This window comes from Procambarus clarkii, chromosome 12 (assembly GCF_040958095.1).
Source record: "Procambarus clarkii isolate CNS0578487 chromosome 12, FALCON_Pclarkii_2.0, whole genome shotgun sequence".
NCBI classification, from domain to species: domain Eukaryota; kingdom Metazoa; phylum Arthropoda; class Malacostraca; order Decapoda; family Cambaridae; genus Procambarus; species Procambarus clarkii.
In genome coordinates this window covers 13,129,234-13,142,606 of record NC_091161.1, presented here as the reverse complement: position 1 = coordinate 13,142,606, position 13,373 = coordinate 13,129,234, and the positions used below count along the sequence as shown (strand labels likewise).

At 39.8% G+C, this 13,373-nt stretch overlaps 1 protein-coding gene across 22 annotated transcripts in view; it reads left to right on the top strand.

Moving 5' to 3' along the window:
- The window catches only part of LOC123772912 (protein tramtrack, beta isoform), a 171,887-nt gene that overhangs the window by 4,296 nt on the left and 154,218 nt on the right, over positions 1 to 13,373 (top strand). For 14 of the 22 annotated variants that reach the window (XR_011228181.1, XM_069323290.1, XM_069323282.1 and 11 more), the window contains exons 2-3: positions 10,276 to 10,502; positions 12,132 to 12,326. Coding sequence is in view for 21 of the 22 variants with exons in the window: in XM_069323282.1 (XP_069179383.1) it covers positions 10,276 to 10,502; positions 12,132 to 12,326 (422 nt within the window). In the remaining variant the exon portion in view is untranslated. Of the gene's footprint in view, positions 1 to 1,379; positions 1,417 to 10,275; positions 10,503 to 12,131; positions 12,327 to 13,373 lie in introns of all 22 variants that reach the window. The other 8 variants (XM_069323287.1, XM_069323292.1, XM_069323289.1 and 5 more) reach the window with 1 other exon arrangement.

The window sequence follows — 13,373 nt, the reverse complement described above, 5'->3', positions numbered from 1 at the left end:
ATTTGCTAAGCTAACAGCCTTGCAGAATGCTGCGCAGTAATAATAATAAGTATTGTTTGGCACTGTAATCAGTAATTGGAAAACTACACTCCAGTAGTTATTAGTAGGATTAATAGTGTGGTGTACCTAGTCTCGGGAGATGCTTTTAACTGTTTGAATGTCATAATAGGGATTTCATGCGAAGCATTTCACTGCTTGTGGAAACAAGAAATTGACAATTATAAATATTCATTAAGTAATGTACTTTATTATTTATACATTTTACATGTTCGGTAATGTGTATACTGTATCTAAGAATTTTGCCATCAATTTGCAAATGAAGTTTGTAAAACATGGTTTAGAATGTCTTAAACAAATGAAATTTGTTAAGCAGTGATAATTTAGCCAGAGTAGGAAAGACCTTAAATGCAACATTAAATGCAAATATGACAGCTCAATAGTATTGAAAACCTTTGCACCAGTAGACTGAATGTCTAGAGATGGGCCCTAAAAGTCCTCACGTTTCTCTTGCAAATACAACTAGTCAAGTATGTGTCTACCTTACCTTGAGATGATTCCAGGGCTTAGCGACCCCGCGGCCCGGCCGTTGACCAGGCCTCGTTGCTGGACTGGTCAACCAGGCTGTTGGACGCGGCTGCTCGCAGCCTGACGTATGAGTCACAGCCTGGTTGATCAGGTACACAGGGAAAAAAGAAATAACAGCGCATTCACTATCCCACATGAATAACCCATCTCGCAAATGACCCACCCAGCACCTACCTACTTAATCCATCCACCACCTGTCATTCATATTGTGCAATATACCGAATATATAGAGGAAGGGAATTTGTAGTTACATTTTTCTTGTATTTAAAGGTATTGAAAGATATGTCTGTCACAGGAGATCCAGGGTATTCAATCAATCATTATTGATTTATAATTTATTGTATTAATTTATACAACCCAGGGGATTTTATCAATTAAGGGATTCAGTATGATAACACACATGCTGTTAAAATGTGGGGGTTTAATTATTCTGCATGTGAAAGGCAAAGACACTTTAAACTTTACCATTTGCATTATAGTCTTCTGTATTATAAGTTTTGAAAAAAATATAAATTTTATATACTGTATAAACAAAAGTACTGTTTTAACAAGCTTTAGTTAAGTCACTAATTAAGTAAATGGAATACTGTATGGTATTATGAAATGAATTGATGTGCAAGGAATCGAGAAGCTCATCCAGGTACTCGTCATTAATAGTTTGCAATTCTTCATGAAGATTTGTAAAAATTTTTGTTTTAATGCCTTTAATCTTTCAAATCAGTAATCTTAGTAAGGACCAAAACGTAAATTATCGTATTTGTTAGAATAACTAGTCTTTTGGTTCTTATCCACAGAGGTGAAAATGCAGGACACAGGGTGCTGTACTTAAAGGTGCAGTATATTTAAATTTTGTATCAATTATATTTTTAAAATGCTTTATATAAATGATTTTAAGCTCTAGAAAATTGCAGCATAAAATATAGCTTGATTCTTTGGGAATAATTATTTTGGATTCACCAGTATAGATTCCTTATATATTTTTTATTCCTCCTTTCTGTTTATATAAATATATTTTTATATATAGTACTGAATATAACTATAAATTTAAATTGCTTCCAATTAGTTTATATGAATTATTATTAATATATTTATATTAATTTAAGAATATACCATATTGATTTAGCTGTATTAGTTTAGGTTAGTTTAAGATAGCTTAGGTTAGGGTTGGTCTTATATCTACGTTATTTTTAACTCAAAAGAAAATTAACGCATACATAATGAAATTAATACCTTTATCATTTCATAAGAAAAAAATTTAGAAAAATAAATAAATTTAGGAAAACTTGGACTATTAGGTAAATTGGGCCTACCATAGTAGGCCGAGTACTGCATATATATATATATATATATATATATATATATATATATATATATATATATATATATATATATATATATATGTCGTACCTAGTAGCCAGAACTCACTTCTCAGCCTACTATTCAAGGCCCGATTTGCCTAATAAGCCAAGTTTTCCTGAATTAATATATTTACTATAATTTTTTTCTTATGAAATGATAAAGCAACCCTTTTCTCTATGTATGAGGTCAATTTTTTTTATTGGAGTTAAAATTAACGTAGATATAAGACCGAACCTAACCAACCCTACCTAACCTAACCTAACCTATATTTATAGGTAAGGTTAGGTTAAGTAGCCAAAAAAGGCTAGGTTAGGTTAGGTTAGGTAGGTTAGGTAGACGAAAAAACATTAATTCATGAAAACTTGGCTTATTAGGCAAATCGGGCCTTGAATAGTAGGCTGAGAAGTGCGTTCTGGCTATTAGGTACGACATATATATATATATAATATAATTATATATAAATATATATTATTTATATATATATTTAACTGAAAACTCACACCCTAGAAGTGACTCGAACCCATACTGCCAGGAGCACAATGCAACTGGTGTGTACAGGACACCTAATCCACTCGACCATCACGATTGGTCAAAAGCTGATGGTAGCCGAGGCTATTTTGCCCATCAGCCCACCGGCACTGATGGTAATCTTGAGCATAGTATTTTATCAAATCACCTCATTCTTTGGGGCACACGTGAGGAACACAAATGCGAACAAGCCTGAATGCAGTTGTATGAACAATATGCCCATGCACTCAGCCCCGGGTCCAGACTCATGGAATTTAATATTTATAAAGAAATGCAAAGTGCCAGTAGCACACACACTCTGTATAGTGTGGAGGAAGAGCTTGGACACGGGGAGATACCAGATGTGCTTATAGCAGCAGACATAGTCCTCTACACAAGGGAGGTAGCAAAGCATTGGCAAAGAATTATAGACCAGTTGCACTAACGTCCCACATAATAAAAGTATTTGAGAGAGTGATCAGGTGTCAGGTCACTAGTTTCATGGAGACCTATGACCTCCACAATCCTGGCCAACATGGATTTAGAGCAGGAAGATCATGCCTCTCACAGCTACTTGACCATTACGACAAAATCATCGAGGCATTAGAAGAAAAACAGAATGCAGATGTGGTATACACGGATTTCGCAAAGGCATTCGATAAATGTGACCATGGAGTGATAGCACACAAAATAGGTCAGTGGGAATAACTGGTAAAGTAGGATGTTGGATACTCAATTTTCTGTCAAACAGAACACAAGAGTGTAACAGTCAATCAAATAAAATAGAGTCCAAGCGCAGTTAAAAGCTCAGTACCTCAAGGTACAGTCCTTGCCCCACTGCTTTTCCTTATTCTCATATCAGATATAGACTCAAATACAAGGCACAGCTTCGTATCATCCTTTGCAGATGACACAAAAATCAGCATGAAAATTACCTCTGCTGAAGATATTGAAAAACTACAAGCAGATATTAATAAAGTTTTCGACTGGACGGCAGAAAATAACATGATGTTTAACAGCAATAAATTCCAGGTACTGTACTAGTACTCAGATACAGTAAAAATGAGAACCTTAAACATAATACAGGGTACAAAATGCAATCAAATTTGCCCATAGTAGAAAAGCAACATGTAAAGGATTTGGGAATAATGATGTCTGACAATCTAAATTTTGGGAGCATAAGCAAGCGAATATTGCGGCAGACAGGAAAATGATAGGATGGATTACGAGAACTTTCAAATCCAGGGATCCCATCACAATGGTTGTGCTCTTCTAATCACTTGTGCTGTCCTGTCTTGAGTACTGCTCAGTACTCACTTCCCATTCAGAGCAGGACAGGAGAGATTGCTGAAATAGAGGGAGTACAAAAGAACATATACGAGATACATAAACGAGATAAAGCATCTAAATTATTGGCATCGTCTCAAAGCTCTCCGAATGTACTCGCTAGAAAAACGACGGGAGAGATATCAAATAATATACATGTGGAAAATACTGGAGGGCCAGGTCCCAAATCTGCACAGTAAAATAACAACATACTGGAGTGAACAATATATGGAAGAAAATGCAAAATAGAACCAGTGAAGAGCAGAGGTCCCATAGGCACAATCAGAGAACACTGTATAAACATCAGAGGTCCGCGGTTGTTCAACGTCCTACCAGCGAGCATCAAAAATATTGCCGGAACAACCGTGGACATCTTCAAGAGAAAACTAGACTGTTTTCTTCAAGGAGTGCCGAACTAACCGAGCTGTGGTGGTTATGTGGGCCTACGGGCCGCTCCAAGCAATAGCCTGGTGGACCAAACACTCTCAGGTCAAGACTGGCCTCGGGCCGGGCTTGGAAGGAGTAGGAGAACTCCCAGAACCCCATCAAGCAGACTCAAGCAGGTACCTGGGAGTTAGACAGCTGCTACGGGCTGCTTCCTGGGAATGTGTAACAAAAAAGAGGCCTAGTTGAGGGCCGGGCCGCGTGGATGCTAAGCCCCGAAATCATCTCAAAATAACCAGAAGAATCCACATAAAAATAGAATAACCCATCATGAACACTCAACTTACAGAACTATTCACTCTACCCACCGTGTAGATGCCAACATAGAAGACACTGCTCATTATGCCACGCCCACTACACCTGATTAATCTTTGTATGTGCTGTGTACCCCCTTTTTATGCCTTGCTACTTACCCCTTTATACCTTACTCCTGACGTATTTGTATTTGTCTTGACTTATTTGTAACCAGACACAATACAAATTTCAGGGAATAATGTTAAGAGTACAGTACAGTAAATAGAGGTGTCTCGAGACGAAGTGGAAAAATGCCCAAAGAGCTAAGTAGGAACAAAGCAGTTGTCCCAGATAATTTCACCTTTGATTCTTAAAGAATGTGCATCTGAGCTCAACACTCCATTTCAATTGATTTTTCAATTATCTTTTGTATACAGGAGTCTTGGCAGATATGTGGAAAAAGGATAACATAGTTCAAATCTAGACAAATTGGGAGAAGACCCTTTGAATTACAGACCTGAATCAATGACACGGTAATCAGACCTTGTGGAAAAATAATAACCAAATGGGTAGAACATCTAAGGAGAAATGACGTACAACAGACAATATTGGTTTTGATCAGGAAGATCCTTCTACTCAGATAGATGTACAGTACTTATCAATGATTAAGAGCCACAAATGTTTTACAGGAGATATTTGGGGTTGACTGCATTTATCTGGACCTAAGAAAAGGATTTTCACTTACTTTCAGTCCCCTCATTGTGGGCTAGAAACTGCAACATACATATTGAAGGGGTGACTGGGACACTTCTGACATGGATAAAATGTGTGTTTGCTAATACAGTACTGTACAGGTAATGCAGGTTAATACAGGTAGTGCAGTATGGAGGGAGAGGGGCAGAACAAATGGGGTGGAGGGAAGGAGGCAGGGTGAATGGGATGGGGGAAGGCAGGGTGAATGGGATGGCAGTAGGGAGCAGGGGGTGCATGGGATGGAGGTAGGGAGGCATGGGATGGAGGGAGAGGGGCAGGGAGGGAGGGAGGGAGAGAGGCAGGGCAAATGGGATGAAGGCCTGGCCCCCTGGGAAATTCGCTAACAAACTTTACCAAAGGCCACACCCAAGAACTTCAGATTAAGTACAATCCATGGTAGCTTCAGCCCCCATATAAGAGATCCTCTCTTTAAACACCTTTTGTAGTACCCTTAAAGTTGCACATAGACATCAATAAATGGAAAGTAGTGTGTGGTGCCCTGTACAGTACAGTGATGCCTTGGTTTTCAAATTTAATCAGTTCCCAGAGATGGGTCGAAACTGAAAATTTGCAACCCGAAACAAATTTTCCCATAAGATAATATGTACAAGTAATAACTTACCTTATAGGGAGCCGGTCGGCCGAGCGGACAGCACGCTGGACTTGTAATCCTGTAGTCCTGGGTTCGATCCCAGGCGCCAGCGAGAAACAATGGGCAGAGTTTTTCACCCTATGCCCCTGTTACCTAGCAGTAAAATAGGTACCTGGGTGTTAGTCAGCTGTCACGGGCTGCTTCCTGGGGGTGGAGGCCTGGTCGAGGACCAGGCCGCGGGGACACTTAAAGCCCCAAAATCATCTCAAGATAACCTCAAGATACCTTTATTTGATGACGTGTTGGCGTATGGAAGACAGTAAGGAGGGGGGGGGGGTGAGGAGTAGGAGAGAGGTGTTACTGTTTGGAAGGGGAATTCCCTTCTAGTGTAACATCAGGCAGTGATGACTTCTCTGGGGTACACTCTCTTACATTTTGCCTACATATCACTAGGACTTGGTTGTGGCTCACTGCTTGTTTTTCTCACTAAGAACCTTTCCATGGAGACTTTGTTTTTTTTCCTACATCTTAACACGTGTCTGTAGTGAGACATCACATTATTATTAAAAAGGTTAATGCAATGGTTTTAACCTGCTACAGCTTTATCTGGGCGAGTCTTTTCAGCAAAACTTTGCAGTTCTTCCCTTACATCACACGTTTTCTTAATGGGGAAGGGACATCCTCTTCTGCCTCTACTGACAACTATTTTTTATTTTGAACTCTACCACTGACTTTCTTGGGACCCATGGCATTGTATTTAATAATTACTTTTATGTTTAGAAATCAAAAAAGCTGAAAAACAATGAAATTCTGTACAAAGAATTAAAACACGATTGTCAATAGGCGGGAGGCACTGGTAAACTGAAGCACGGCCGTAAAAATTGAGTTCGAATTGGCCCGCCAAAAATCGTAAGGAGGGATGTTCGCTACCCGAGGTTCCACTGTAATTGGAAGGGGATTTGTATGCAAATTGTGGTCTCCACAATTAAGAACTGTCTTCTCCAACCAGTCAGATATAATTGAATCAAACAGCCACCAGCCCTGGCAATGCTGATGACACGTTGTACTGTAACTGTCTACAATCTTATTTCTACCACCACTTTACATAATATATAATAACTGGTATAACCTCTTGGCTGTTTAATGCTTAATCACTTGTATACTTTAAAACTGCTCTTATCAATAGTTTATATTTTACAAATATGTTGTACCCAGGCTTACAAGTTACATCTCTTGAATTTATAATTTGTTACGTCACAGTTCTTGCTGTTTATTATCAACAAAGCTCAAACCTGATCAAAACATCTATAAAGATTAACCATGGTCAGAACAGGCAGGGTGAACGGGATGGAGGGCGAGTCGGTCAGCTTTCGGAAGAGTCTGTTGGCGATTGTTGCTTTGATGATTGGGTCGGGGGTACAAGGCTTGTTGTCTGGTGATAGCTCTTCACCACAATCTTCGGGGTCACTGGTTCTGCTCTGGTTGGTGCCCTGTGTTGACCCTGTTTCCTTAGTCCTCCCCTGTCCCAAGACTTATATTTTGCAGGTCATTTGCAGCACAGTATCATCAAATCTAGCCAGCTGGCGGTCTACCCTCGGGCTCATGGTCACAAATATGCTGTGTGTGTGCTGTGTCTTCTCCAGCATGTCCTAGGTTGATTTTTGGGCTTGGGGTGGGGGGGGGTGAAGGGGGGTTGGCTTTCTAAGCCAACCCCCCTTCTTTCTAACAGTTCTGGCAGCCTGGTATTTAGTTTGTCCCTTGTCCGCAAGGATGACACAGTCGGTTATGCGTCACCTTGGGCTGTCTCCTGGTCTGGATTCTTTTCTTCACCCTAGTTAGTGCCACCCAGCATTTGAATGTAATGAAATGTCACTTTCTATATGAGCCCTGATGGCTCCCGACTCCCTTCCTCCCTGCCAGGTTAGTTGGTTTGTCGGTGTGCTGTTCATCAGCTCCAGATCTGGTAAGAAAGATGTTTATGTGAGGAAGTCGGGCTGCCTGGTGGTTGCGTTACATTCAAAAGTGCAATGAGTTTTGCACTTTTGAATGTTTCTCTTGTTCTGTGTGAATAGTTTGCAGAGTTGTTTGGGATGTTCCAGATTTGGTCTTTTATTAGCTTTTCCAGTTGTCTGTAAAACTACTGATTTTTTGGATGCTCTCCTGGTGTGGTGGTAAATTGTCACTTACCCTCTGCACATCTGTGAAGGGAGGGCCAGGTTTTGGCTCTGGTCCCTGATAGGTTTGATCGAGGACTAGGCCGCGGGATGTTAAGCCCCGAAAACACCTCAAGGCAACTTCCCAATGGGCCAAGCAGAACTCCCGCATTTGAGGAGACCAATTTACACGGAACAATCTCGGTGAGATGGCTTCAGGGAGCCAATGGGGAACCTTCAGAACAACAAAGTATTGTACTGTCTTAAGTTCACTTACCCAGACTGTATGGGAAGGACCCCTTTCAGCCAGACATCTAGATACACAGAATTCTTACAAGGAAAAACCAAAAATGACAATCCAGTGTTTGCAATTTTTTGTACCACAGTCAACATAATTAAAATTTCCACACACACTATAAATCAAAAATATAATTTAAAACTGGAAGCTCTGCTTTCCTTGTTGTAGTTCCTCTTGTTTGATACTGTAGTTCTTGAAATTTGACTTAATCTCAGGTTATTGGAATTTCTGTCTGGATATAGCAAAATTTTGGCCAAAAATTATCCGGATTTGATTTTGGGCAGATAACCCAAATATTTGGTTCAGGGGGCTTCAGATAACTGAGCTTGTACTACCACGGATTCAAGAATTAGTATTTTGAATGCCCCAAAAAATATATAAATATTTGAACAAAACAGTTCTAGAATTTGTCCGAAAAGTACATAGTTTTGAAAGTTCAAATATTATTCAAGATGAATTTGATGTTGCTCTTGAGACAACACTTGAATTATGCAGTACAATTTTGGCACTGAATCTTTAGAATATACCGTAAGTTAATTATTCCTGCAAGTGGAACTCGATGCAAGGTGAGTATATTTACGAAGATAATCCCGAATACTAATCGAAGAAATTAATAATTTGCCAGTTGAAGTGATTTGGAAAACAGATTTTACGTTTAGAGAGTAACGGGGAACATGGTTCAAAGGTTTAACAAGGCCTGATTAGAGACCGGGCCACAGGGACTTTGACCTCTGGAATCGACGTAAGGTAACCGCCAGGATGACGTAAATGGGGTTTTCATATAGTGCCCCATATAGTTTTTATATAGTGTCTTGTGGCCGCCTTGTCAAGGCGCCTGAGAGCTGGGTGGATAGCGCTTCGGATTCGTAGTCCTGAGGTTCCAGGTTCGATCCCCGGTGGAGACAAATGGGCAAAATGTTTCTTTCACCCTGATGCCTCTGTTACCTAGCAGTAAATAGGTACCTGGGAGGTAGACAGCTGCTACGGGCTGCTTCCTAGGGGTGTGTAACAACAAGGAGGCCTGGTCGAGGACCGGGCCGCGGGGACGCTAAGCGCCGAAATCATCTCAAGATAACCTCAAGCCCCAGGTTGCAAGAAATGGTAGATTTAAATTTAACACACAGATTTAGGAAAAAATAGGAAATCTTGGTTGGGAAATAATTTTAGATTTAGCTCTGTAGAAAAAGTTACTTTGTGATAAATAATTGAAGTAAAATTATTATGTTTAATTCATAAGTTGGATTAAAGCACAAGTTTGAATTTATAACCATTACAAATATAACCATTACTACTTTAACTATAACCACCACTTAAACCACCAAAACCATACATCTCAATACACCTACCATCATTACACCGCCAACATTGTAAACACAACTAGACTCTGCAGATGATGAGTCACAATAACGTGGCTAAAATATGGTGACCAGACCACACTAGAAAGTGAAGGGAAGACTTGAGAATGGTCCAAGATGGACCAAAACGTCGTCTCGTCCCTTCACTTTCTAGTGTGTGGTCTGGTCAACAACTACTCTCTCGCCAAAATATAACTTCCACTAACCATATTTATTACAAATACCACTTCAGCAGAATACAAGCTCAAAATCAGGTACAAAATAGTACTCACCGAAACACCGTAAACCCACCTTCCCATTGCCCCAAAAAGACAATCAAACCTCTTACTACCTTACCACCATAATAATTAATACCAATCACAACACGATTATTACAGTTGTGGTTTAGAAACCAAACCTGAACTGTAGAAAGTTGTGTAGTTATGTAAAAAAAAAAGAACCCTGTAGTTCAGGTTCATTGTAGAAAGGAATATAGAGCTGTTGTAGTGTCAACATTGTTAATGTTGGCTCTGATTTTGGATTGCTTGTATGTGGGAATCTATTCTTAGATAATCATGTGTGCTTTTTGCTAATGTGCACAAGCTTAAATTATTGCTTATAACATTTATTTTCCACTGTTATTCTAAAATGTAAACCAATTATTAAGCTGTTTATTTCTTACGTCAACAGGGCTTGGTGGTCCAGGTGCGGGGGAGCCGTGGGACGGAAGGATTATGGCTGAACAGCAGTTCTGCCTACGGTGGAACAACTTCCAGGCCAATATTGTATCATCATTTGAAGCTCTTCTAGACAGAGAAGAATTTGTAGACGTAACACTTACAGCAGAAGGGAAGTCATTAAAAGCACACAGGGTACTCTTATCAGCATGCAGTCCGTACTTCAGAGACTTGTTTCGAGTGAGTATTTTTTTGCGTTTAAAATTTTCCTCTGCCACGCTAACATTTTTCAGCCACATTTTAAGGTTAAAATAATATTTCCAATCCATTGTTGGATTGTAAATTGTGTGGCTGAAATATTCAGCCACGCTTTAAGGCTAAAATAATATTTACAATCCATTATTGGGTCTTTAGTCACTATCTGAAGTCAAGTGAAAATGGGGGTGTTACTATAGAGTATTTTCATTCACCTGTACTGTATTGTAGATTACAAAATCTTGATCTGGCAAACTATATGGAAGTGAACTGATCGAACTCTGATTCATTGGAGTGAAGTCCCATAAACAAGTGAAAAGTACATCCATGGTATACTATGAATGAACTTTATCAGTCTCCGTGGTTTAGTGGTAACACTCGCCTGGCATTTCGCGAGCGCTTTGTCCTGGGTTCGTATCCTGGCCGGGGAGGATTGACTGGGCAGCAATCCTTAACTGTAGCCTCTGTGTTACCAAACACAAAAAGGGGTACCCGGTTGTTAAACGATTTGGAGGGGTCGTATTCCGGGGAACATAAGATTAAGGACTTTCCCGAAATGCTATACGTGCTAGTGGCTGTACAAGAATGTAAGAACTCCTGTATATATAAATAAATAAATAAATAAAAATAAAAACACAGTTGGTATGTGCTCGGTGTGGTACAGACGAAGTCTGGACACTAGTGAGATACCACAGGCACTTAAATCGACAGATAAAGCACCACTCCACAAGGGAGGTAGCAAAGTGAGGGCTAAAAATTATTGACCGTTGCATTAACATCACACACAATTAAAGGTTTTCGAAGAGTCATTAGGAGTCAACTCTCCAGTTTCCTGGAGAACAATGAACATGACAAGTCGGGTCAATATGGATTTAGAATGGGAAGATCCTGTATTTTGTAACTACTTAATCACTATAACAAAGACATTAAAGAATTAGAATGAAAACAAAATGCAGTTGTTGCTTTGCAATAGCAAAGTATTTTTTTGTATTTTTGAGTTAATTTTTGTACAAATAATTTTGGAGAATGGGTTGAAGAAATTACATGCTCAGCTGTGTGGGTGTGGAGGAATGGATGCCTAAAGCTACCGCATTGACAGTTTTACTCGAGCCCCTTTTTCAGTTCACCACATTTTCACTTTAATGAACACCTGGAGGTAGGAAATGTTCAGTAAATGCACAATACCACACCTCGCGTGGCTTACAGAACCTCTGCCAGGTATCGCATTAATTTCTTGGATAGATCAACAAGATGATGATTCCCTGTAGTCGTTGCTATTGATATCTCGTGATTTTTGTGACTATAGTGACATTTGGTGCTGGAGCTGCTAGTGATGTTGTTTTTAAGGCCATAATAAGAGCAGAAATGGCCAAGATGTCTAGGAACATTGATCAAGAAAAGTCAAAGCAATGACTTAAGATTTGTGTGTTTTAAGTATGTACTCTCAATACATCCATCCATGAACAGTACAGCAGTAAAGCCTTATATCATCGGGTATCTGTTCTCTCTGGTCTTAAAAAACTTTTTCTTGATGCATGAAGTACTAGGATGTTTAGTACCTTGTTTATAACAAATATTTTCTGTATAGTGACTACATATTTTTCTTTTTTTCAGGACATACCGGCTCATCAGCATCCAGTCATAGTGTTGCGTGATACAAGTTTTTTAGAATTAAAATCCTTATTGAGCTTCATATACCATGGAGAAGTTAATGTATCTCAAGAAAGATTGGGGCTCCTTCTCAAAACAGCTGAGGCACTTAGAATTAAAGGACTTGCTCAAGACAAGAGAACTAACGATATTGAACAGGTAAGCAAATTTCGTATACCACTTGCCCCTGGGCTGTGAAGTACCCTGGCATTGTAAGTAAAATAATAAATAAATAATAAATGCTTATTCAGGTAAAAGTACCTGTGGTCCCGGGTTTGATCCCAGGCGCCGGCGAGAAACATTGGCAGAGTTTCTTTCACCCTATGCCCCTGTTACCTAGCAGTAAAAATAGGTACCTGGGTGTTAGTCAGCTGTTACGGGCTGCTTCCTGGGGGTGGAGGCCTGGTCGAGGACCGGGTCGCGGAGACACTAAAGCTCCGAAATCATCTCAAGAAGACATACAAGATTCATACAGAGTCTCCGTGGTGTAGTGGTAAGACACTCGCCTGGCGTTCCGCGAGCGCTATGTCATGGGTTCATATCCTGGCCGGGGAGGATTAACTGGGCGCAATTCCTTAACTGTAGCCTCTGTTTAACGCAACAGTAAAATGTGTACTTGGATGAAAAAACGATTCTTCGCGGCGGGGATCGTATTCCAGGGACCTGCCCGAAACGCTACACGTACTAGTGACTGTACAAGAATGTAACAACTCTTGTATATATCAAAAAAAAAAAAAAAAAAAAAAAAAAAAAGGGGTTAGAAATAATGTTGGATTTCTAGATAGAGCTAGTACATACTATGCCTAAAGCCACTAATATGCACATCGTTTTGGGCAAAGTTGCTTGCTTTTGGCTGTAGTGAAGAGATCAAATCATGTGTTGACATCACAATTCATGATTTTCATGATGCAGGCATCCAGTTGGAGTTGTGTGGGACTTCCCATGACAATTGTCATGGGCTTCCCATGACAATAAAGAAATTAGTGAAAATACTGAGGTTACACTACAATCCTGTTTTCATTGAACCTTTTAAAAACACATTGCAGATCATTCATTGCTTCAAACGAATTCTTAATAAATGTGACGCCACCATCGAACCATTTATCAAAATTACCCTAAACCCACTTGACTGTGAAGTGAAATTGAAATAAGGTAGGGAGCCGGTCGGCCGAGCGGACAGCACGCGGGACTTGTGATCCTGTGGTC